The following is a 22,028-nucleotide window of genomic DNA, read 5'->3' on the forward strand; positions in this document are numbered from 1 at the left end:
TTTCTTTCTTTCTTTCTTTCTTTCTTTCTTTCTTTCTTTCTTTCTTTTTAAACAGCTAAACCTTGCCTAGTCTTTCAATACTGACCTCTTAGATAATTGGCCTGGCGATGATGGGTGGATTACAGGATTTATATCCAGTGAGCTAATTAGAATCTATCCTATTAATGCATGGAAGCTGCAATTTTGTACAAAAGATGTCAGGAAGAACAGGAAGAGAAGGAAAGCCTGGACCCATTAGAAACACTTGGTCTTGGCCTTGAAGGAATTTTAAGCAGCCCAGAGTCTTTTAAAACTGAGTTGGAAGGAATCTGTGTGGTCTCTCCAAAGAGAAGGTTTCCCAATTCCTTGTTTTCATAATGTGTTTGGCCAGGAAGGGTAGAGGGAGATTCACCTGATCAATCTAAATTTGTCTAGGACTTCCAAGTCAAACTTCAGTACTCTAAATACAAAGGCAGAAATAAATGTGCTACAGATATTGTGCCCAAAGTAAACAGGTAGGTAAAACCTTTTAGGATCCTCTTTGACTTTCTAACTAGAAAACATTGTCTTAGGAAACTCAAGTGTCTAATTATATAGGTGTATACTGGTTTTGTTTATGAGAACAAGAATCCAGAATTTAATGACTGAAGCCACTATACTGAAATAATTACAAGAGAAGGTTTACAATGTTCTGCACAATAAAGAAATTCCTACTGTGCCATTGGATACATTGCAAATGTAATGGGCTATGTGAAACAGGCAGGGTGATCTAAGGTAACACAGAGGTGCAGATGTGTGCAAGGGCAGAGATGTGGATTTCTTTCTTTTTATGGACTTAATGCTGCAATGTTTCCATGTGTCATTTCCACATGTGCAGGCCGTGCTATGGTCAAGGCTTATGTGAATGATCCATGGTATTTGCATTGCTCCAAACTGCATCAGCACAACAGACTGATGCCATCCCATTCATTAAGATACAAGTCATTTGCTAGTCAGGAATTAAGACTACCATGAAGTTATTTCATTAACATGCTGTTACACTTGATTTTTCATGTGGTCTCATATGGATTTCTTTGTGTGAAGTTTGTTAAATTTTGAAAGGTAATTTATGTGATTTATGGGAAGGATATTCAAACTCGGGTTAATCATACAAATCAGGCTGAATTTTTTTAGTATAATAACAGATATTTTACTTTCTGCATAATTTGTCTTTTATGCAAATTAATCTTCTAATTTGAAATTAATTACAAATGTTTTGAAATGTACAGTTATAATAGTGTTAGTTTTCGCTATTACCCCCTTTCCTCCCTTCCTATCCTTTTAATTTATCTTGTAAGAAAAACAAGCATATAGTAATACAGTTATTTTGGTTATGGTTTTATATTCTTTCTAATCCCAAACTCAAATTACATTCTCATCACTGTGTAATATCATGTTTTTTCCCAAAGTGACTATTGTACAATCCCATAATTCTTAATTAAATGAGCTTCTAAACTAAGCTTTTGAGTAAAATGAAATGATATATCATAATCTTTCAATGCTCTGCAAAAAACATCTGATTGATAGGGCTTTAGAAGAAGACTGAAGATAGGTCTCTTAGATTATATAGAGATAGAAAAATGTTTTGGTAGGTGACAGTCTAGTTGATCTGCTGAACTGATCATTTTAATCCTGCTGAAATTTAAATTGTGGTGTTAATTGTGTGTTATGGTGCCTACAGCCTTGGACAGATGTATTTTTAGTTATTTTTAAAAATCAAATAAATTTCCACGCATCTACAGCCTCAAAGTAATGATCCAGATTAGCAACTGTGTAGCACAGACATACACTCCTGGGCTATCTTGTCCTTTATAATAATATCTGTATTTTGAAGAGTATTACAGTGCTGAGGTGGCCAGATCGGTTTAACCTTTCCTGTTAGATTAATGGATACAAGTGTGTGTTTTGTTAATACATTCGTTTATTTGAAATTTTAGATTTACCTTCTGGTTTAAGGCTACTTGAAATTGCAATAACACTTAAGGCTGTTAAAACAGTACCCTGTTAATTTTTATAAGCCTTTTGCCTTTTATTCAAGACCTTTCAAGGACTGAGGTTTAATTTAGTTTTCTTCCCTTCCTCTACCCTATGAGTTTGTGGCCTTCTTTCTCCTTGGCAAAAAACTGCCTCCTTTCAGGGTATGATTTAGATTGTAGTACTTCACGCAGGATACTCCATGCAATACTTCAGGCCCTTAAGATAGGCGTTTAGAGATGGAGAGCAGTTTGCTAAGAAGCTAAATATTTATGTACTGTAGGAAATTCACATAATGCTAGTGCAAATACTGTGTGATTTATTTTGACATTTTTTCAAAGAAATGAACTATTGTAAATAGCTAAAGAATGCTAATATGCTCCACCCTCCCTCTCCTACACTGATCCCAAATAGTTATAACAATAGTTGTTCTTGGAGTGCTTGCACATGTTCATTCCAATGTAGGTGTGTGCACACCCAATACACAGTTACCAGAAGTTTTTCTTTTAGTGGTATCTGTCAGGACGGTTCTAGTGCCCCCTGGTGCTGCACACTCATAGTACCGGAATGAGGTGCCCTGCTGAGCCTGCACCCTTCAGTTCCTTCTTATCGCTCATGACAGTTGCTGGACCTTCCCTCGTTGTTTCAGCAATCTTTTCCAGTGGTTTCCTCTCATTTGTTGTGTATATAGTTTTTAGTAGTTAGTTAGATGTGTGGAAATTTATTTGATTTTTAAAAATAACTAAAAAGTAGTTTTAGTAAGTTTAGTAGGTAGAGTTCTTGGACACCTCTACACTTTTTGGAGAGGCTTATCGACTTCCCGGTGCTGGGATATGTCTCAGTCACCAGACTTTAAGCTCTGCTCTTCCTGTGGCAAGTTGATGCCATTGAGCGACCCGCACTTGAGTTGCCTCAGCTGCTTAGGGGAAGCTCACAGGAAGGATCGCTGACAGATCTGTAGTGAGTTCAAGCTCTGCACCCAGAAAGACCAGGCAGTGAGGCTGAAGACCCTGATGGAGGCAGCACTGAGACCAGCATCAGAGTCGCAATCACACTCAGCACTGAGCATCTCCGTTTCGGTACCGAGCGCACATCCCGCCAGTAGGGAGTCTCAGCACCATTCCTCCTTGCCAGTGCCTAAGGAGGCATTGCAAGCACCAAGACAGTCACTCCCTGGTACCAAAAGGGAGCAAGCAAGGGGACTGGGACAGTGCGAGACCTGTGTCGGGCCGCTCTTCCTCCCCAATACCACTACAGTCCCCACCAGTGGCACTGGCACCCACGCTGATCTTGCATACCTCAGCAAGGAATGCACCATCCTCCAGCAGACAGTGTACCGGGCAGTTCAGGGTACCATATGTGCACATATGTGGTATGACATGCGAGGCTGTGGCTCAGACCTCACCATGCCTGGTTGGCCACAGTATACTTTCCTTCCAGACATATCTGGACATGATGCTCACCATTCCATCTCGAGTCCTCGACTCAGTGACATGGTGGGAGTACCTTTTGTGAGGTGCCGGCCATCCACATATCTGGTCTCTGATGCCTCGGTGCTGGGTTGGGGAGTCCACCTGGGGCATCTCAAGACCTGAGCCCTGTGGTGTCGAGAGGAGCTTTCACTCCATATCAATATCAGGGAACTCAGGGCAGACCTCCTGGCCTGTTTTTGGCCCACATCAGAAACAAGACAGTCTTGGTTCTCACAGACAATGCAACAGCCATGTACTACATCAACAGGCATGGCGCAGCTCACTCCTCCCCCCTCCCCATGTTGGGAGGCAGTCCGTCTGGGAATTCTGCATTTCATATTCAATCAGCCTAGAAGCATCTTACCTACCTGGTGCACAGAACCAGCTTGCAGACCGCCTCAGCAGGTCCCTTTCCAGTCACCACGAGTGATCCCTTCACCCAGATATCACAAGGGATATCTTTCAAGAGTGGGGGACTCCCCATATAGACCTGTTTGCCACCCACGACAACCGAAAATGCCAGCAGATCTACTCCCTAGGGGGTCACAGCCCCAGGCCTCTTATTGACACCTTTCCTGTTAGCATGGATGACTTCCCTGTTCTATGCCCCCCCCCCTCATCCTATTGATTCACAAGGTTCTGATGAAGATTAAGCAGGACCGAGCACGGGTCTTCCTGATAGCTCCGGCGTGACTATCCTTGTACGCCTTTCAGTGGAGGCCCCAATCCAGCTTCCGCTGCACCCAGACCTGATCACACAGGACCATCATCAGCTGCTCCACCCAAACCTCAGCTCGCTTCATCTGATGGCCTGGAACCTTCATGGCTGAACCCTGAAGAGCAGGCTTGCTCATAGCAGGTTCGTAGCATCCTTCTGGGCAGTAGAAAACCCTCCACTAGGGCAACGTACCTGGCATAGTGGAAACGATTCTCCATCTGGTTTTTCCATCACAGAGTTCTGCCCATGCAGTTCTCATTGCAGCTTGTTCTGGAATATCTTCTGTTTCTGAAGCAGTAAGGACTGGCCTTCTCTTCAAACAAGGTTCAGCTGGCAGCCATTTCAGCGTTTCATCACAGTAGGTCGGTTTTCTCACACGAAATGGTAATTCATTTTCTCAAAGACCTGGTGAGGATATTCCCTCAGATAAGGGAACCAGTTCCCCCCCGGGCCCTAACCCTTGTCCTGTCAAAACTAACAGACCCACCCTTTGAGCCACTAGCAACATGCTCGCTGTTACACTTCTCTTGGAAGGTGGCTTTTTTGGTGGTCATTATATCGGCCAGGAGACTGTCAGAGATCTGAGCCCTCACCTTAGAGCCCCCATATACAAACTTCTTCAAAGATAAAGTGCAGATATGCCCACGTCCAAAGTTCCTCCCAAAAGTGTTTTTTCAATTCCACTGCAACCAATCAATTTTTCTGACAGTTTTCTATCCTAAGCCACATGCAGATAGGGAAGAACAACGTCTGTACTCCCTGGATGTCATACGGGCCCTGGCATTCTGTAATCAGAGGACCAAACCATTCTGTAAATCAACACCGCTTTTCATAGCGATAGCTGAAAGTATTAAGGGGCTCCCCATCTCCGCTTAGATAATTTAATCTTGGATCACATCATGTATCCAGGCATGCTATGACCTCGCAGGGGCCCCCCTCCACTGAACCCGACTGCTCATCCCATAAGGTCTCAGGCTTCTTTGGCAGCTTTTCTAGCTCAAGTTCCTATCCAAGATATCTGAGGGCTGCAATCCTTGGTGCACATGTTCTCAGCGCACTATGCCATCACTCAACATCTAGAGATGATGCCCACTTTGGCCACGCTATGTTGCAGCTTCTCCTTGAACTCCAAGCCACCTCTGGTGCAACTGCTTGTGAGTCACCTACATTGGAATGGATGTGTGCAAGCACTTGAAGAGGAAAACTGATTACTGACCTTTTGTAACTGTTGTTGTTTGAGCTGTTGTATATGTCCATTTTGAGACTAGGGGTGTAAAATATTAAACAGTTAAATTAGTCTGACCATTAACCCACCCTAACCATTAACCCCCTGCGCACCGGCCAGAGCAGCCCCAGCTGCGCCAGATGGCTGGAGCAGCCCTAGCTGCGCCAGATGGCTGGAGCAGCCCCTGCCCCTTTCCCTTTAATCGATTACCCAGTTAAACGATATAGTTTTAATCATTTAAATGGTTATCTTTTAAAATGATATTTACATACCTATCCAAGACCCACCCACCAGCCCCTCTCTGAGTGGTTGGTAAGAAGAAACTGCAGGGTGCAGTCTTGGCAGGGCCTCTTATACCGGCGCTATGAGTGTGCGGCACCAGAGGTCGCTAGAGCCAACCTGACGGATACCACTAAGGGAAAAAATTCTAGCAACTATGCTCACGGCACTCACTCACCTACATTGGAATGGACATGTGCAACACATCTCGAAGAACAACAGTTACAAAAGCCAGTAACTACTTTTTTTTTCTGTTTGTGCATTTAACTGATTGCTTTGTACCTGCTTCGGCCTTGTGTAATTTTCCTTATGTATTCATTATTATTATTATTTAATATTTGTTACAGTAGAGTCCGAGGTCCTGACTAGGGCCCATTGCAGCAGGGTGTGGTGCAAACAGGTAGACATGATCCTATCCCAAAGGGCTTACAATATAGGGAAACAAACAACATACAAAGAGATGGGAAGATGGAGACAGTCAAATATATACAATTTTAATATAAGTATTAGGGGCAGAGAGCAAATGAGAAACCTCTCTGTTTGTGATGGAGAAAGAGGATAAAGAGTTCTGGAGGAGGTGGTAGATCATAGAGGATCATGTAGATATTTGTAAGAGTTGGCAAGATCTTGTACAGAAAAGGAGAAGAGGGCAGGCGGGATCTTGGAGGCAGTCAAAGTTAATAAATAATCAATTGTGAACATGACTCAGTGAGGCTGGAGAAACAGTGTTGTTAGTCAAGGCATGTGGCATAACTGAAGGAGGACAGCAAATTTGTAATATAAGTAATTTATGTGGTCATAGAATATCAGGGTTGGAAGGGACCTCAGGAGGTCATCTAGTCCAACCCACTGCTCAAAGAAGGACCAATCCCCATACAGATTTTTGTCCCAGATCCCTAAATGGCCCTCTCAAGGATTGAACTCACAACCCTGGGTTTAGCAGGCCAATGCTTAAACCACTGAGCTATCCCTTCCCCCCCGGGACCTTCTCCAGAGGTGTTCAGGAGCAGCAACAAGTAAGTGGATCTTGGAAATGCATTTGTGACCCAAAGGATGGACTTTGTGCTGGAAGAGGAAAGACAAAGAGGAATGGAAGGATCTGACAGCAGATTCCACAGACGGAGATGAGTTAGAGAGGCAGAGAAGTCCTGGGCATAAATGGATAGGTAGCTAGCCATGAAAGAATAGATGGGTGGGCAGTGGTCAAGGAGGTGAAGTGCTGGTGGCAGAGAGGGAATGTAGAAATCAGAGAAGGAGATATACATAGTGAAGATAAGGTCAATCAAGTGGTCATTTTGGTGCGTGAGACAGTTGTTTTAGCATTTGAGATCAAACAAGGAGTGAAGGTCAGAAGGCAAGCAGCTAACAAGGGACAAGACATCAACAGATGAGGGTGGGAGATTGTGAGCAGAGGCGGGAGAACCAGGTATTGGAGAGAGGAAAGAGATTGGGAGAGGATGCAGGGAAAGAAGAGGGAAGAGTCAGATGAAGTGTTGTTTAGTAAATTATCTCTCTGTCATTATCACTTGTTACAAAGCCTCCTTTTGTGTCACCCAAGGCTTCAAAGAAGAGGGAGAAATGGTGGGGGGGGGTTGTTTTTGTTTTACATTTCACTACAGACTGTATTGTAGCAAAGCTAACTGAATTGGAATGTGTGCACCTTCAGCTCTTCACTATATTTATAATGGAATGACAGTACCGTAAAATTTGTCTTACTCAATTTTTAGTTTTAATTTGGACTGATCAGTTGTGTTTCTGGGGTTCCAAGGACCAACAGCATTAAGAACAGAGGCTTTGTACAAGCCAGGTATTGTGAAAACTCTCTTGTTATACCTTATCAATGACCTTTACTCTGAAGTGCGTGTCATCCTTACAACGAGACCCCATTCATTATGGGTGAAAGGTAATTCATTCTTTAATTTATTTAGTCTGGGGTTTTTTTGAGGAAAGACTATCACTCCTGTGAAATAATGTGTAGTGTTTTTCATGGTATACGCAACTACTGAATAGCTTCAAGCCTGGCTTAGGCTGTTAAAATGAGATGGCTGATTCACTACACTCATTTGAAAAATACTAGAATACATTGCTAAACCTTCAGCCACAATTCTGTGCAGTTTAGTCTGTCTGTTCCAGAGAAACCTACATTTAACAGACAGACCAGGTTAATTCTTTATTCTTAAGAAGGGTAGTCTTTTTATTTTAGGGTTGAAGACTTTGGCAGGGAATTGTAGGAAATCTCAGATTGCATCTGTCTTCATTCTCTTGGCAAGTAAATAAATGTATAAAAAACTTTTTGCTTTTAGTTCTGCTGATTCCGTAACTTAGAAAGAAAGATACACTAACAAAAACTGAAAATTGACAATGATGAAAAAATCAGGAAACTTTCCTATTAAAGTTTTCAGCATCTCAAAGTTTAAATAATTTCACACTGACAGTAGTAAAAGTCTGATTATGGTATAAAATAGGGTTTCATGGTTTAGGTCCTAAGACTTACTTTACTTTAGTTTGTTATATTGTAGATCTTATTTTCTTTCCTGTGGAGGGTGAAAAACCTTCTGTATTTTATATAGCTCAGTGTTGCAGAAATGAAAGTGGGTTAATTAGGTGCTGAAATGTCATTGTTAACTGTGTTTGCTTTATCTGCAAATTTAGAATAACCAACACTGATACATACTAAATTTGTTTTCAAGAACATGAATCTAATGACAATAATACATAGTTTGGTAAATAGTGGAGAGTTCTGTGATTTGTGACAGGTGTTTCCCCCTTTCTAGCGCACACAGTTTTTTTGGTAAGCTTTTCATAATACAATACAATTACACAGAATGATTGACTGGAGGCAACCTTGTAGGTGGATAGCTGAAAAGGATTTCATTGCATAGGCCATTAAACACATTTGTTTTGTCAAACATATTTGGTAACAGTTGTTGAACAAACTGTATTCTTGGAAGGTTCTCTTCATCCATTACGTTGTTTTCCCTGGTCCCACTCAGTTGTTGTCCAGTTAGTATCTACAATGGAAGTTTTAATTTGTCACTAACAAAAATAAAGAAAGAAAGGGTGCAATCAGTCAGAGAATCTTGGCATGAAAAGAAACTCTTGGTATTAATTATATTAGTCTGTCACGAGGATTTAGAGTAGTGTATTGTTCAGGGGTCATATTTATTTGAACTGTGTTTTAACACAGAAACTTTTTAGAGGGTAGAGGAAGGAGATGCAACATGGATCGTACAGGGGCTTGTGAATAGGCACAGTCACATTTTTTAAACTCAGGAACTGCAAGGAACAAGAGGGTATAATGCTGCCAGTAGTTCTAGGGCAAGGGCAGGGGCAGGGCAATAGTCCTTAAACTACTTCAGAGTTGGCCCCAGGTGGGTCAAGTGCCTTCTACAGTCTGATGCCTCGGTACATGCTGACCTTATGCTCCAGGAGGTATTCTGCTCCGGGATGATTCTAAGAGCTTCCTCTTCTCCAACCCCAATTCTGCAGTGTCTGAAAAGCCATGATCTAGCCCTTTCTTTATTGCATTTTCCTTAGAATGAATGAGAGAGACCTAAAGGGAGGTACTTCAGAGATAATACTTTGCTTTTCTATAGCATCTTCCATCCATAGTCAAAGTTTTTTACTAATTAAAGTTAACTGAGAGTTGCAACACCCCTGTGAAGTAGGCAAGTATTTTATCCCCATTTTGCTAATAGGGAAATTGAGGCACAAAAAGATTTAAGTGACTGGTCAGAAGTCAAAAAGGAAGTTGGTGTCAGAACCAGGAATAGAACCCCAATCTTCTGACTCCCGATTCTCAGACTTAACCACAAGACCAATATAAAGCATCTGTTAACGAACTAAAATATTTCAAAACACGGTTACATCACAGAATTGAGAACATAAAACTACAGCTGTACCTTCATAAACACTGATCAACTTCTGTGCAAGTGAAACTAATATTCCAGCTCTGTCTCGTACTGAGAGCTATCAACCATATTTGTTCTGTTGCAAGGGATTATTTGAGGGCTAAACAATTGCCGGACACTGTCAGAGATGAACTATTGAAAAATAGATACAACTTTAAAGAAAGGCTAAAACCTTTACAGATAACAGAAGGCGAGATATCCAAATCCACAGTGTCCAACCTACAGTCTCTGAAAATTTTTGACTAAGGCACAAAAGGTTGTGCTATAATGCTAGCTTTCACTCCTTATGGGTTTAAACTGTCTTTTAGTCAAGACAATGTTTTTGTTAATTCTAGTAATTTGTTTATCCTTGAGATTAAATAGGAGCAGGTGTTCAAATGATAAAAATAACCACCCTTTTGCCTGCTACTCCATGTTCCTACATTTGTCCTTCTGCTCTTACAATAATTAATGTGAAAAGTTATACATCACTAATATGTCATTGCAAAACATTTTGAAATACTTTGTATGCAAGACAGATTAAAATAATCACCCTTCTTTCCCCTTCTTCTTCACATTCTCTTTACTTCTTTTCTCATTATGAGTTTGTGAGAAATTGATGTTGTTAATGTTATTTCATGTTATGAAGAATGTTATAGTATTAGGTGCAATATGCTGTGTATTGATTTGAATGAGCTTTTATGCCAGAACCCATTTGTTCTTTGCTTTTGGATATGGTGAATCCATAAAATGTAAAAAAAAAAAAAAAAAAAAAAAAAACCTACATGTCCCTTCTCTGTCTGTACAGGAAATTCTGTTTTCTTCTCTTGGCCCTTCTTCATAGGGCAATCAAATCCATTTGTGCCCTAGGAAACTTAGCTGTGTCCAAGAACCTTGTTTATACAAAGGGGATCTTCATTTAAGCAGCTGGACAGCTAAAAAGGAAAAATCTTTGAAAATAATATGCATTTCTAAAATAACCTCCAAATCATTCAGTCTGTTTAGAAAACAGATTACAGATTAATTTCCATTTAACTCTTTGTTAACTGCACACTGCATTATAGGAGAGGAAAAGCATGATATTTCGGTTCTAAAGACTTTTGGCTTCTTACTCAACTTTTAAGAAACCAGTACGTCTGCCTCCTTAGTTATAGTATTTGACAGAATTAAAGATGCTTTTTCTTCCTCTTAGTCTTTCTATCCTAGTTCTCACTTGTCTTCTTTTTTGGTATTGATTTATATTCCTATTCATTATGAGGAAAACAGCCAGCAAGAGAGAACCAAAAGTGATCTACTCACTATGCAGGACTCCGTTTCCTAAGTGGCTTTCTTAATACACCTATTCCGCCTCTTGAGCTAACATTTCCCTGTACCCCTTTAATTCATAACTTTATAGGGCAAAAAGCTAATAGTCTCCTCTAGTTTGTGTTCAGTGATGGGTAACATAGGATTAAGGGTTGGGATCAACCAATAATGTCCCCCTTTTCAATTTTTCACAATCCCACTATCCTGTTTGTCTGAAAAACTCCTCAGTACAAAAATAACTGTTTTCTTGAACTGAATGTGCTGTGTTTGAGCAGGGGATTCCTCTTTGAGGCATCAAATCAGAAAGGAAAGCAACCTGGGTTGGTCATCTTGCCAATCCCCAGAGCAAGATTGTTTTCTACAGTACACTTAGTGCTTCATCCAGGCTAGTTTTAATACCCCAAGAAATTGAGCTTCCACCACCTCCGGTGGGAGATTATTTAACAGTCATAGATTCATATATTCCAAGGCCTGAAAGGGATCATTGTGATAATCTAGTATGTGATCTTCTGTATAAGATAGGCCTTAGAACTTCCCTAAAATAATGCTTGGAGCAAATCTTATAGAAGAACATCCAAGTCTTGATTTAAAAATTGTCAGTGATGGAGAATCCACCACAACCTTTGGTAAATTATTCCAATGATTATATTACCTTGATGGTTAAAATATACTCATTTCCAGTCTTAATTTGTCTAGCTTCAACTTCCAGACATTTGATCATGTTATACCCTCCTCTGCTAGATTGAAGAGATCATTGTTAAATATTTGTTCCCCATATAGATACCTACAGATTGTAATCAAGTCACTTCTTAAACTTCTCCTTGTTAAACTAAATAGATTAATCTTTTTGAGTCCATCACTGTAAGACTTGTTTTCTAATCCTTTAATGATTCTCATGGCTGTTCTCTGAACCCGTTCCAATTTTTCCATATCCTCCTTGTATTGTGGATACCAGAACTGGATACACTATTCCTGCAGCGCTCACACTAGTGCCAAATACAGAGGTAAAATAATCTCTCGATGACTCCTCAAAATTCCCTTATTTATGCATCCCAGGATCGCATTAGCTCTTTTGGCCACAGCATCACACTGAGAGCTCATGTTCAGCTGATTATCCATGATGAACCCCCAAATCTTTTTCAGAGTCACTGCTTCCCAGGATAGAGTTCCCCATCCTGCAAGTGTGGCTTTACATTCTTTGTTCCTAAATGTATACATTTAGCTGTATTAAAGCACATATTGTTTTCTTGCACCCAGTTTACCAAGCAATTCAGATCACTCTGAATCAGTGACCGGTCATCTTCATTATTCACCATGGTTTCATGGTCAGGATTTTTTCCCTTCATATTACACCAAAATTTTCCCTTTGTCATGGCATTTCTCTTAATTCTTTGAGTGCTTGCTCATGTCGATTCCATTCTAGGTGTGTGCGTGCCCATGTGCACAGTCGTTGGAGATTTTTGCCGTAGGGTTGGCTGTAATGCCCTCTTGAGTACCGCACTAATGCGTTTGTATAATAGGCGTTGCTGACCCTACGCCCTCTCAGTTCCTTCTTACCGCCCATGATGGTTGGTCAGAGTGCCTTGTCTTTCATCGCAAGAGCGTTAGCAGTTCTTTCAGTCCATTGTTCTGTCTCCTTTGTTGTTAATTGATAGGCACTTAGTTAGATCTTAGGGTCATCTTTGCCCGAAGCGGGCCTGGCGGCCAAAGAGGAAGTAGGCCGACCAGCACTGCAGACGCCAAGCCAGGTGACGGACCCAGCCAAGGCCCCGGTATTAATGGGGAAACCAGTTATGAGACCATCCCCTAAAGCAGTGGAGCATCCCCGATCCCTGGACCGCAGCATCAGTCCCCATCACCACAGCCTCAGACCGTGGCACCGCAGCCAGTTCCCAATTAGAAAACACAGGGCCCTGATGTCAAGGTCTCCACTTGCAAAGCATGGGACACCTGAGTCGTGATACCAATCCCCGTATTCATGGTACTGTCGGGCCTCCCACCAGAGTTCTCCACAATGCAGATCATCGCCTAGGTGGTCTCCCAGGCGTCGAGCCCCCCCAGTTCAGGATTGTTCCCGGTCGCGGAACTGGTCTCCAGCTCCTTGGTACCACTCTTTGGACAGGCACCAGTTCTTACCCTCTCCTTATCAGTCGCCGATGAGGGTCAGTCAGCGGTCACCGGAAGGAACATGGTCCAAGCCTGAAGGGGAGCTCAGCCCCTCGCCTATAAAAGGTCGCCACCGGCCTGTGAGATCGGCACGGCTGCTGCGGTGGTGACAGCATGGAGACAGGGGCAATGGCCTGCTCAGTTGCAGTACTGGCACCGGTGGGGTGTACCTATTATGCCGGTCCCGTACTCCCACCGTTCCTCCCAGGCTGCATCGGACAAGCTACCCCTGACACAGCCAGCACCCAAGTCAGAGCATGGTGCTGAATCCGATGCCAGGGCAACACAGCAGGCCCTGACGCCCAAGGAGCAGCCCCTCCCCCTGCTGTGCATTCATCTTTGTCATTTCCGGACAAATCAGTGATGGGCCCCATCGCAAACGAGCAGCCCCCCCCCCCCCCCCGACCACTTCAAGGAGCACCAGGGCCTGCTCAAAAGGGTGGCTGCCAACCTTAACTTAGAGGCGGAGGAGCTAACGGAGGAGTCGGACCACCTCTTTAATGTTATACCCTCCTCCACTCCAGCCCAGGTTACGTTGCCCATCCACCCAGGGGGTCCTTAAAATTACCAAGTCTTTGTAGCAGACCCCCTCTTCCATTCTACCTACCTCCAAGAAGGTGGAAAAGAAGTACTATGTCCCTGCAAAGGGATTTGAGTACCTGTCACCCACCCTCCAGTGGGATCCCTGATCATTTCTGCCGTCGATGAAAGGGCCAGGCAAGTGGCACACCAAAAAATAAATGCCAACAGGCTGGACTTGTTTGTCAGGAAAATTTATTCAACAGCCAGCCTGCAGTTTCGGGTGTCTAACCATCAGGCCCTGCTAGGCAGGTACAACTTCAACCTGTGGGACTCCATCAGCAAGTTCAAGGAGGGCCTCCCACAAGACCGAGCCCAGGAGTTTGCCGCGTTGGTGGATGAGGGCAAAGCAGGGGCAAGAAGCATTCTCTATTTGGTCTGGGACATTATGGACTTGGCGGCCAGGGTAGTCCCCTTCACGGTGATCATGAGGTGCAGCTCCTGGTTACAGTCCTCTGGGCTGTCCCAGGAGATGCAGACTACTCTTCCGTTTGAGGGAGCAGGGCTCTTTTGGCAGCTGACCAACGCACAGCTCCACGGCCTTAAAGACTCCCATGCCACCCTCCGTTCCTTGGGTCTTCACACCCCCCAGCAGGCTAGAAAGCCGTTCTATCCACTGCTGCCTCCGCCTCCATCGAGGTCCCAGGGTGTCCCCCCATCCAGCTCCTACAGAAAGATGGATAGACACAAAGGATTTAAATGGCGTCACCCTTTGTCTTCCCCTTCCTCCTTCCAGCCTTGTTCTTCCACAGGCCAAGGAAGCCGAAGCAGGTGTTTTGAGGATGCGCCCTAGGACGGCACCCCAGTCACTTCCCAGGATCCACCCCCCTGCTCTTTCCTCAACCACATGCTCCCCTTCCGTCGGCCTGGTCATGACTGACCTTGGACTATTGGGTGCTCAACATAATATGTTCAGGCTACACCCCAAGTGCCTATCCAGGATATTTGTAGGGCGGCCACCTGGTTGTCTGTCCACATGTTCACCTCCCATTATACACTTACCCAGCAGGCCCAGGATGATGCTGGTTTCGGTAGAGCAGTACTGCAAGCCGCTATACTGTGAACTCTGAGCCCATCTCCGAGGATACTGCTTGTGAGTCACTTAGAATGGAATTGACATGAGTAAGCACTCGAAGAAGATAAAATGGTTACCTACCTTTTCGTAATTGTTGTTCTTCGAGATGTGTTGCTCATGCCTATTCCATTACCTGCTCTCCTTACCCCTCTGTTGGAGTTGCCGACAAGAAGGAACTGAGAGGCCGTAGGGTCAGCAGCGCCTAATATACCAATGCATGAGTGTGGCACTCGACGGCGCGACAGCCCACCCTACAGATACCACTAAGGCAAAAATCTCTGACAACTGGGTATGTGGGCGTGCACACACCTAGAATGGAATGGACATGAGCAACACATCTCGAAGGACAACAGTCACAAAAACATAGGTAACCATTTTTTATATCCTCTTGTGCCACTCAAAATAATTCTTCCCCATTCTTAATGTATACACCCTTTAAGTTTTGTAGACAGCTAACATTTTGCACCTTAAAATATTTCTTAGAGAAGCTATATATTTAGCTCTTTTTAATCTTCTTTCATAAATCAATCTCTCCAGCCCCCTAATTATTTTTGTTGCTCTTCTGTGAACTCGCTGTAATTTGTCAATATCTTTCTTGTTTTGAGGTGCCCAGGACAGAATGCAATATTCTAGGTGTGTAATTACTTCTCTGTGCCATTACTTGGTACTTTTGAATATACAGAGGCTATTTTTATTACCACTGCACATCGCAAATTCATATCTAATTTGCTGTTCACTGTTGCTTGTTGGCCTCTTCAGCATTGCTCCTTTATGGATTTATACCTCTTGTTTCAGATCTATATTTCTGGACATTTCTCCCGAGATTTCTTCACTTGCATTTTTCCATGTTGAATTTCTCTTTGTTACATTCTCCCCATGTTTCTAATCTCTCAAGGGCCAGTTTCTCCAGCTTTCACTGGTTTTGGCAAAATTATCTTGCTTCTTGATTATGTTGCTTGTATGACTTTTGGAAAAGGATTTGAACTTTTATACATGTATGTCTCTGCTGCAAGTCTCTTAAAACCTTTTCCTGCTATTTCTGAGGTCTAGTTTTGAAACTTTTCAATTTTTTGCTATTTGATTTCCTAGTTTTGAAAAAATTTGGCATTATGGCAGTTTCCATGTCATGGTAGTTTCCTGAGTGATTATCAGCATAGACGCAGCAGTTTCTATTCGTATATAATGCATTCATTTACTCTCTACATTTAAAACAATGCTGTTTACCTGCAGGAGGAGGAGGAAGATACTTATGAGCAAACTCTAGAGTTCCGCAGAGGAGGTGATGGTCAGCCAAGACGGTCCACACGACCAACCCAACAGTTTTATCAACCCCCAAGGGCTAGAAACTAATAGGAAAAATAAAAGGTAAATATGTAGTAGTGACATTTTATTTGTGGATTTCAGTTTCAACAAAAGTGCATCCATTGTGGCAAAGGGTATGTACCTTAGTGTTATAATCTGACCTGTTCAAAGTTACCATAATTAAAAAGAAAAATAACTTTGTGGGATTATTTTCTGAAGCTTTGTTGAGTGTTGAGTTGCCAGTTGTGAGCAGGTTGAAAAAGTACAATAAATTATAGTAATTTCTATTATAAGGTACTAGGACCAAATTTACAATGTAAAGTTCCTAGGGGGAAAAATGGGTATTTCTTATAAAAAGTCTTATTAAAATAAGTAAGCAATAACACATGACATGGCCTGCTTTATATTGTAATAATGGCATTTTTCAGAAGTCTTATGCGGCATAAGCCAAAAATCCACACCTAGAAATGACTGTTATTACAGCTTTATGTATGTGCTAAAGTCTTTTAGTGTCGTTGTAAAATACTTGTTTTAACAATTATACTAAATTAAAAAGTTTTATATTTTCCTTTTAAAATATTTTATCAAGTTGATAATAAAACAACCTAATATGTAATCTTTAAAATAAAGATTTACTATTCATGTCTGTTTTTTCAGAATCAACCCTTTGCAATCAGACAGAAGAAAAAGCTTTTACACAACAAATTTTATACTATTTTCCTTTGATTTAGTTCTTTTTCCCCTTGACTATAAAGACTCAGTATCTTTTTGGTTGTAAATTGTGCATACATAGGGTACAATTCTGTAGACAGAACATAGATAGATGAAAAATATATTTGGCGTTTTTGTCACTGAATGTTTTTCTGAGGTATACCTGAATATTGACAGCAGAGTGGGGGCTGTCCAGTTTATTGCACTGAATGCAGCATGTATGTTTGCCTGCCTTGTGGGCAGGTGGCATATGTGTGCACAGAGGTGGATTATGGGTTTGTGAGGCTCTGGGCCAGAGCAAGTGCGGGCCCCTCCCCACCCCTTCCAACCTGCAGTCCTCCCCTCTCCCTGGCGCTCCTGCTGGGGAAATGGGATCGGGGCATAGGGGCTTCCCCTGCTCCCTAGCAGGAGCCCCAGGCAGGCAGAGTGGGGCAAGTCGCTGCGCCCTGATCCTGCTCCCCAGCAGGAGTGCCGGGTGGGCACAGCGGGTCAGGGCACAGAGGCACCCTAATTGGCCCAGGCTCCTGGGCACGGACCCCATTGGCCCAATGGCTAATCCGCCACTGTGTATGCATTCGGTGCAAGGAGATCATGGCCCTCAGAGACTGAATGCAGACTTTTGAGACCAAAGTGACTGAACTGGAGGAGATAAGAGAGACAGAGGTACATAGACACAATATTCTGGGACACAGTAGAGCAGTCCCATGCCCAGTCTGACAGCCTCTGTGCTGTTGAGAAGGATGAAAATCTTGGGGAAGGAGAACATCAAGCTGGAGCAGAGGGAAACAATCTCATAGTTGGGACCTTACTTCCAGATGATGTCATGGTATCCTCTCTCATTGAGGATGCCCCTCCTAGGTGGGAATCCCAGTTATTAGGAAAAGGCAGATAATAGTAATGGGGATTCAATTATTAGAAATACAAATAGTTGGGTTTGTGATGACCGGGAGAATCACATGGTGAATTTCCTGATGAGTGCAAACGTTGCTGACCTCTCAAGATATCTAGATAGACTTATGTGCAGTGTTCGGGAGGAGCTTATGGTTGTGGCACATGTAAGTACCAGTGACATAGGGAAAGGTAGAAGAGAAGTCCTGGAGGCCAAATTTAGGCTTCTAAGAAAGATTAAAGTCCAGGACCTCCGTGGTAGTATTCTGTGAAATGCTTCCAGTCCCACACACATGGCCAGTTAGACAGGCAGAACTTCAGAGTCTCAATGTGTGGATGAGATAATGGAGTTTGGAGAAGGGATTTAGGTTTATTACGAGCTGGGGAACAATTTGGGAAAAGAGGAATCTATACAGGAAGTATGAGCTCCACCTAAACCAAAATGGAGCTAGACCGTTGACATGCAAAATTAAAAAGGCCATAGAGGAGTTTTTAAACTAAGGGCAGGGAGAAAGCTGACAGGTTTGAAGGAGCACATTGTTCGAACAGACACATCCCTTAGGGGAGGATTTATTAATGGGGATACTCTATATCCTAGTAAAGAGGAGAGGAGAGAAGTTGATAAAGTACATGTAGGAATTGAAGAGAAACAGACAAACAAAAGAGTCCCATTCCATTCCATCACATGAAGGCAGACAGTTAAATATTGAGAGATTTCGTAAGTTCTTGAATATAAATGCAAGAAGTCTAAGGGCTGGTCCACACTAACCCCCCAGTTCGAGCTAAGATACGCAACTTCAGCTACATGAATAACGTAGCTGAAGTCGAAGTATCTTAGTTCGAACTACAAAGTACTTACCACGGGTCCACACGTGGCAGGTAGGCTCCCCCGTCAACTCCGCGTACTTCTCTTGCGGAGCAGGAGTACCGGCGTCGACGGCGAGCACTTCCGGGATCGATTTATCGCGTCTAGACAAGACGCGATAAATCGATCCCAGAAGATCGATTGCTTACCGCCGAACCCGGAGGTAAGTATAGACGTACCCTAAGATGGGTGAACTTGAGTGCCTGGTATTGAACTAGGACATTGATATAATGGGCATTGCAGAAACTTGGTGGAATCATGGTATTGGTCACGCTAATACCAGAGTACAAAATATATAGGAATACCAGTGTAGGTCACGCTGGAGGGGAAGTGGCGCCATATGATCCAAATTAGCTATTACTACTCAAGAAAGAGACCTTGGAGTCATTGTAGATAGTTCTCTGAAAACAGCCACTCAGGCCAAGTCTACACTACCGCGGTAGTTCGACGGCTGGCAATCGAACTTCCGGGTTCGATTTATCGCGTCTGGTCTGGACGCGATAAGTCGAACCAGGAAATGCTCGCCGTCGACTGTGGTACTCCACCTCAGCGAGAGGAGTACCGCGGAGTCGACGGGGGAGCCTGCCTGCAGCGTGTGGACCGCGTCTGAACCGCGGTAAATTCGAACTAAGGTATGTCGATTCACGTAGCTGAAGTTGCGTACCTTAGATCGAATTGGGGTGTTAGTGTAGACCAGGCCTCAGTGTGTAGCAGCAGTCAAAAAAGCTAACAGTATGTTAGGAACCATTAGGAAAGGACAGTTAATAAGACAGAAAATATCATAATGCCACTATATAAGTACATCCTACATCACCACCTTATATACTGTGTCCAGTTCTGGTCGTCCCATCTCAAAAAAGATATATTACAATTTGAAAAAGTACTGAGAAGGGCAACAGAAATAATTAGGGGTATGGAACAGCTTCCATATGAGGAGAGAGAAAAAAGACTGGGACTATTCATCTGAGAAAAGCAACAACTGAGGGGGCATATGACACGAATGGTGTAGAGAAAGTGAATAAGGAAGTGTTATTTACCCCCTCACATAACACATGACCAAGAGGTCACCCAATGAAATTAGTAGGCAGCAGGTTTAAAACAAACATAAGGAAATACTTCTTCACACAAGATACAGTCAATCTGTGGAATTCATTGCCAGGTGACTGCTCCTGTTTTTTCCTATTCAGATGCCTATTCCTTCTGTTCCATGTCCAGTTACCCAAAGTCTCCTCTCAGATACATAGGTGAAATTTCTACTGAAATCAGTGTTGTCTTCCTGTGTCCAAGACTTCTGCACTCCAGCCACTTTATGAGCAATGTACACAGCCAAGTAATTTCCCCTTTTTATCGACTCGCTGAGCCCAACAAAAAGTCTCTACAATTCTTGCATTAGAGTCTAGGCCTCAATGAGCCTATCATGGAATTGTCAGGTGAAAGGATACCTTACTTCAGCACAAAAAATAGCACATAAAAATCTTCATTGTGGTCTGAATCTTTAGCGAAGATCTCTTTACAGCTATAGTTTATTAATTTATTAATAGTGTATTATTTTAAAATTGAGATGATTCATCCTCAGAAAATGTAACTGGCATCTATGCTAACAAATTTAAAAGACAAACCATACAATCTCTAGACCCCCAAAATGCATGATGTTACTAAATTAAAACAACAATGCAGTGGCTATTAACAGCTGAGTTATCAAGTGTGCCCCGCTTGTTAGCTTTTTTCTTACTTATGGATCTAATGAATCCTTCAATCTTTAAATGTTGATCAAAGGTTGGTAATGAGTGAAGTGAGATGTCTTAAATCGCATCATGTTTGGTGAGCATTAACCAGTGAATCTTTTTCACTTGCCTCTTGTTTTCTTGTGTGTTTGTTTTTATTAAGCAGTACTTAAATTTGTGGTTGGCTTCTGCTGTCCTCTTCCTCCTTCACATGGCTTGGAGTATACTGCTCTAAGTTCCGTTGCAGGGGTCGGCAACCTTTGGCATGTGGCTCGTCAAGGTAAGCACCCTGGCGGGCCGGGCCGGTTTGTTTACCTGCCGCGTCCGCAGGTTCGGCCGATCGCAGCTCCCACTGGCTGCGGTTCGCCGTCCCAGGCCAATGGGGGCTGAGGGAAGCGGCGGCCAGCACATCCCTCGGCCCGCACCACTTCCCGCAGCCCCCATTGGCCTGGAGCAGCGAACTGCGGCCAGTGGGAGCCACGATCGGCCGAACCTGCGGACACGGCAGGTAAACAAACTGGCCCGGCCCTCCAGGGGGCTTACCCTGGCGGGCCGCGGGCCAAAGGTTGCCGATCCCTGCTCTAGAGTATGTTTTCACTGCAGTTAATCTAGACTATAACTAGGGCCCTACCAAATTCACGGCCATGAAAAATGCGTCACGGACTATGAAATCTGGTCTCCCCTCAGGAAATCTGGTCTACTGTGTGCTTTTACCCTTTTGTGTGCTTTTATGATACAGATTTCATAGGGGAGACCAGCATTTCTCAAATTGTGGGTCCTGACCAAAAAAGGAGTTGCAGGTGGGTCACAAGACTATTTTAGGAGGGTTGCAGTATTGCCACCCTTACTTCTGCGCTGCCTTCAGAGCTGGGCAGCCAGAGAGCAGCGGCTGCTGACTGAGGGCCCAGCCCTGCAGGCAGCAGTGCAGAAGTAAGAGTGGCAATACCATATCATGCCATCCTTACTTCTGCACTGGTGCTGGCTCTGGCTCTGCCTTCAGAGCTGGGCTCCTGGCCAGCAGCCGCCACTCTCCAGCTGCCCAGCTCTGAAGGCAGCGCCGCAGCAGGAGCATTTGCAGAAGTAAGGGTAGTAGTACCATAACCCCTCCTATAATAACCGTGCAGCACTCCCCTTTCTCCTCCCGCCCCACCTCCTTTTTGGGTCAGGACCCCTACAATTATAACACTATGAAATTTCAGATTTAAATAGCTGAAATCATGAAATTTATGATTTTTAAAATCCTATGACTGTGAAATTGACCAAAATGGATGGTGAATTCGGTAGGGCCCTATCTATAACCTGGGTGTTGACCCAAACCACCTTCTGTCCACACAGAAAAGCCTCTAACCCAGTTTTGAGGGTGCTTTAAGACAGATTAGCAGGCATGGCTTTAGCTTGGGTTTCACTTCAGCCTGGCAAATCTGCCAACTTTGCAGTGAGAATGCAGGATAATCAAACCTGAGCGCTGTTAGTCCTCCAATCAAATCACCCAGTTCCATCTGGGCTGTTCTACTTGTCTAACAGCTCCTTTCTTCTGCACTGCACTTCTGCACCCATGTTTGCCTGCTCCATTTCTGCTGCATTTCCACACCATTTGAACAGAGATGCCATCCAAGAAATCTTTCCTCCATGCTGCCAATTGGTCGGAAGCTGACACCAGGCTTCTGGTAAAGCTGTGTGTGTGATATCAGTAAGACCCATAATTCAGGGAATGTACGCAGAATCAACAGTTCTATGATGATAACTCTGAGAAGCTGGCAGCAGAGGGAATTGAGCAGGTGGAATCTCAGTGCTGAGACTAGTTCTCCCATAATAAATTGTGCATGAGTTTATAGAG

At 43.4% G+C, this 22,028-nt stretch overlaps 1 protein-coding gene across 2 annotated transcripts in view; it reads left to right on the forward strand.

The window, feature by feature from the left end:
• The window catches only part of LOC112104824 (tudor domain-containing protein 3), a 265,871-nt gene that overhangs the window by 240,862 nt on the left and 2,981 nt on the right, over positions 1-22,028 (forward strand). For both annotated transcript variants that reach the window (XM_024197380.3, XM_024197381.3), the window contains exon 13: positions 15,932-16,066. In XM_024197380.3, the coding sequence (XP_024053148.2) occupies positions 15,932-16,051 (120 nt within the window). In that variant the 3' untranslated portion in view covers positions 16,052-16,066. The remainder of the gene's footprint in view (positions 1-15,931; positions 16,067-22,028) is intronic.

This window comes from Terrapene carolina, unplaced genomic scaffold (genome assembly GCF_002925995.2).
Source record: "Terrapene carolina triunguis isolate 2854851 unplaced genomic scaffold, T_m_triunguis-2.0 Scaffold17, whole genome shotgun sequence".
In the NCBI taxonomy this organism is placed as follows: domain Eukaryota; kingdom Metazoa; phylum Chordata; order Testudines; family Emydidae; genus Terrapene; species Terrapene triunguis.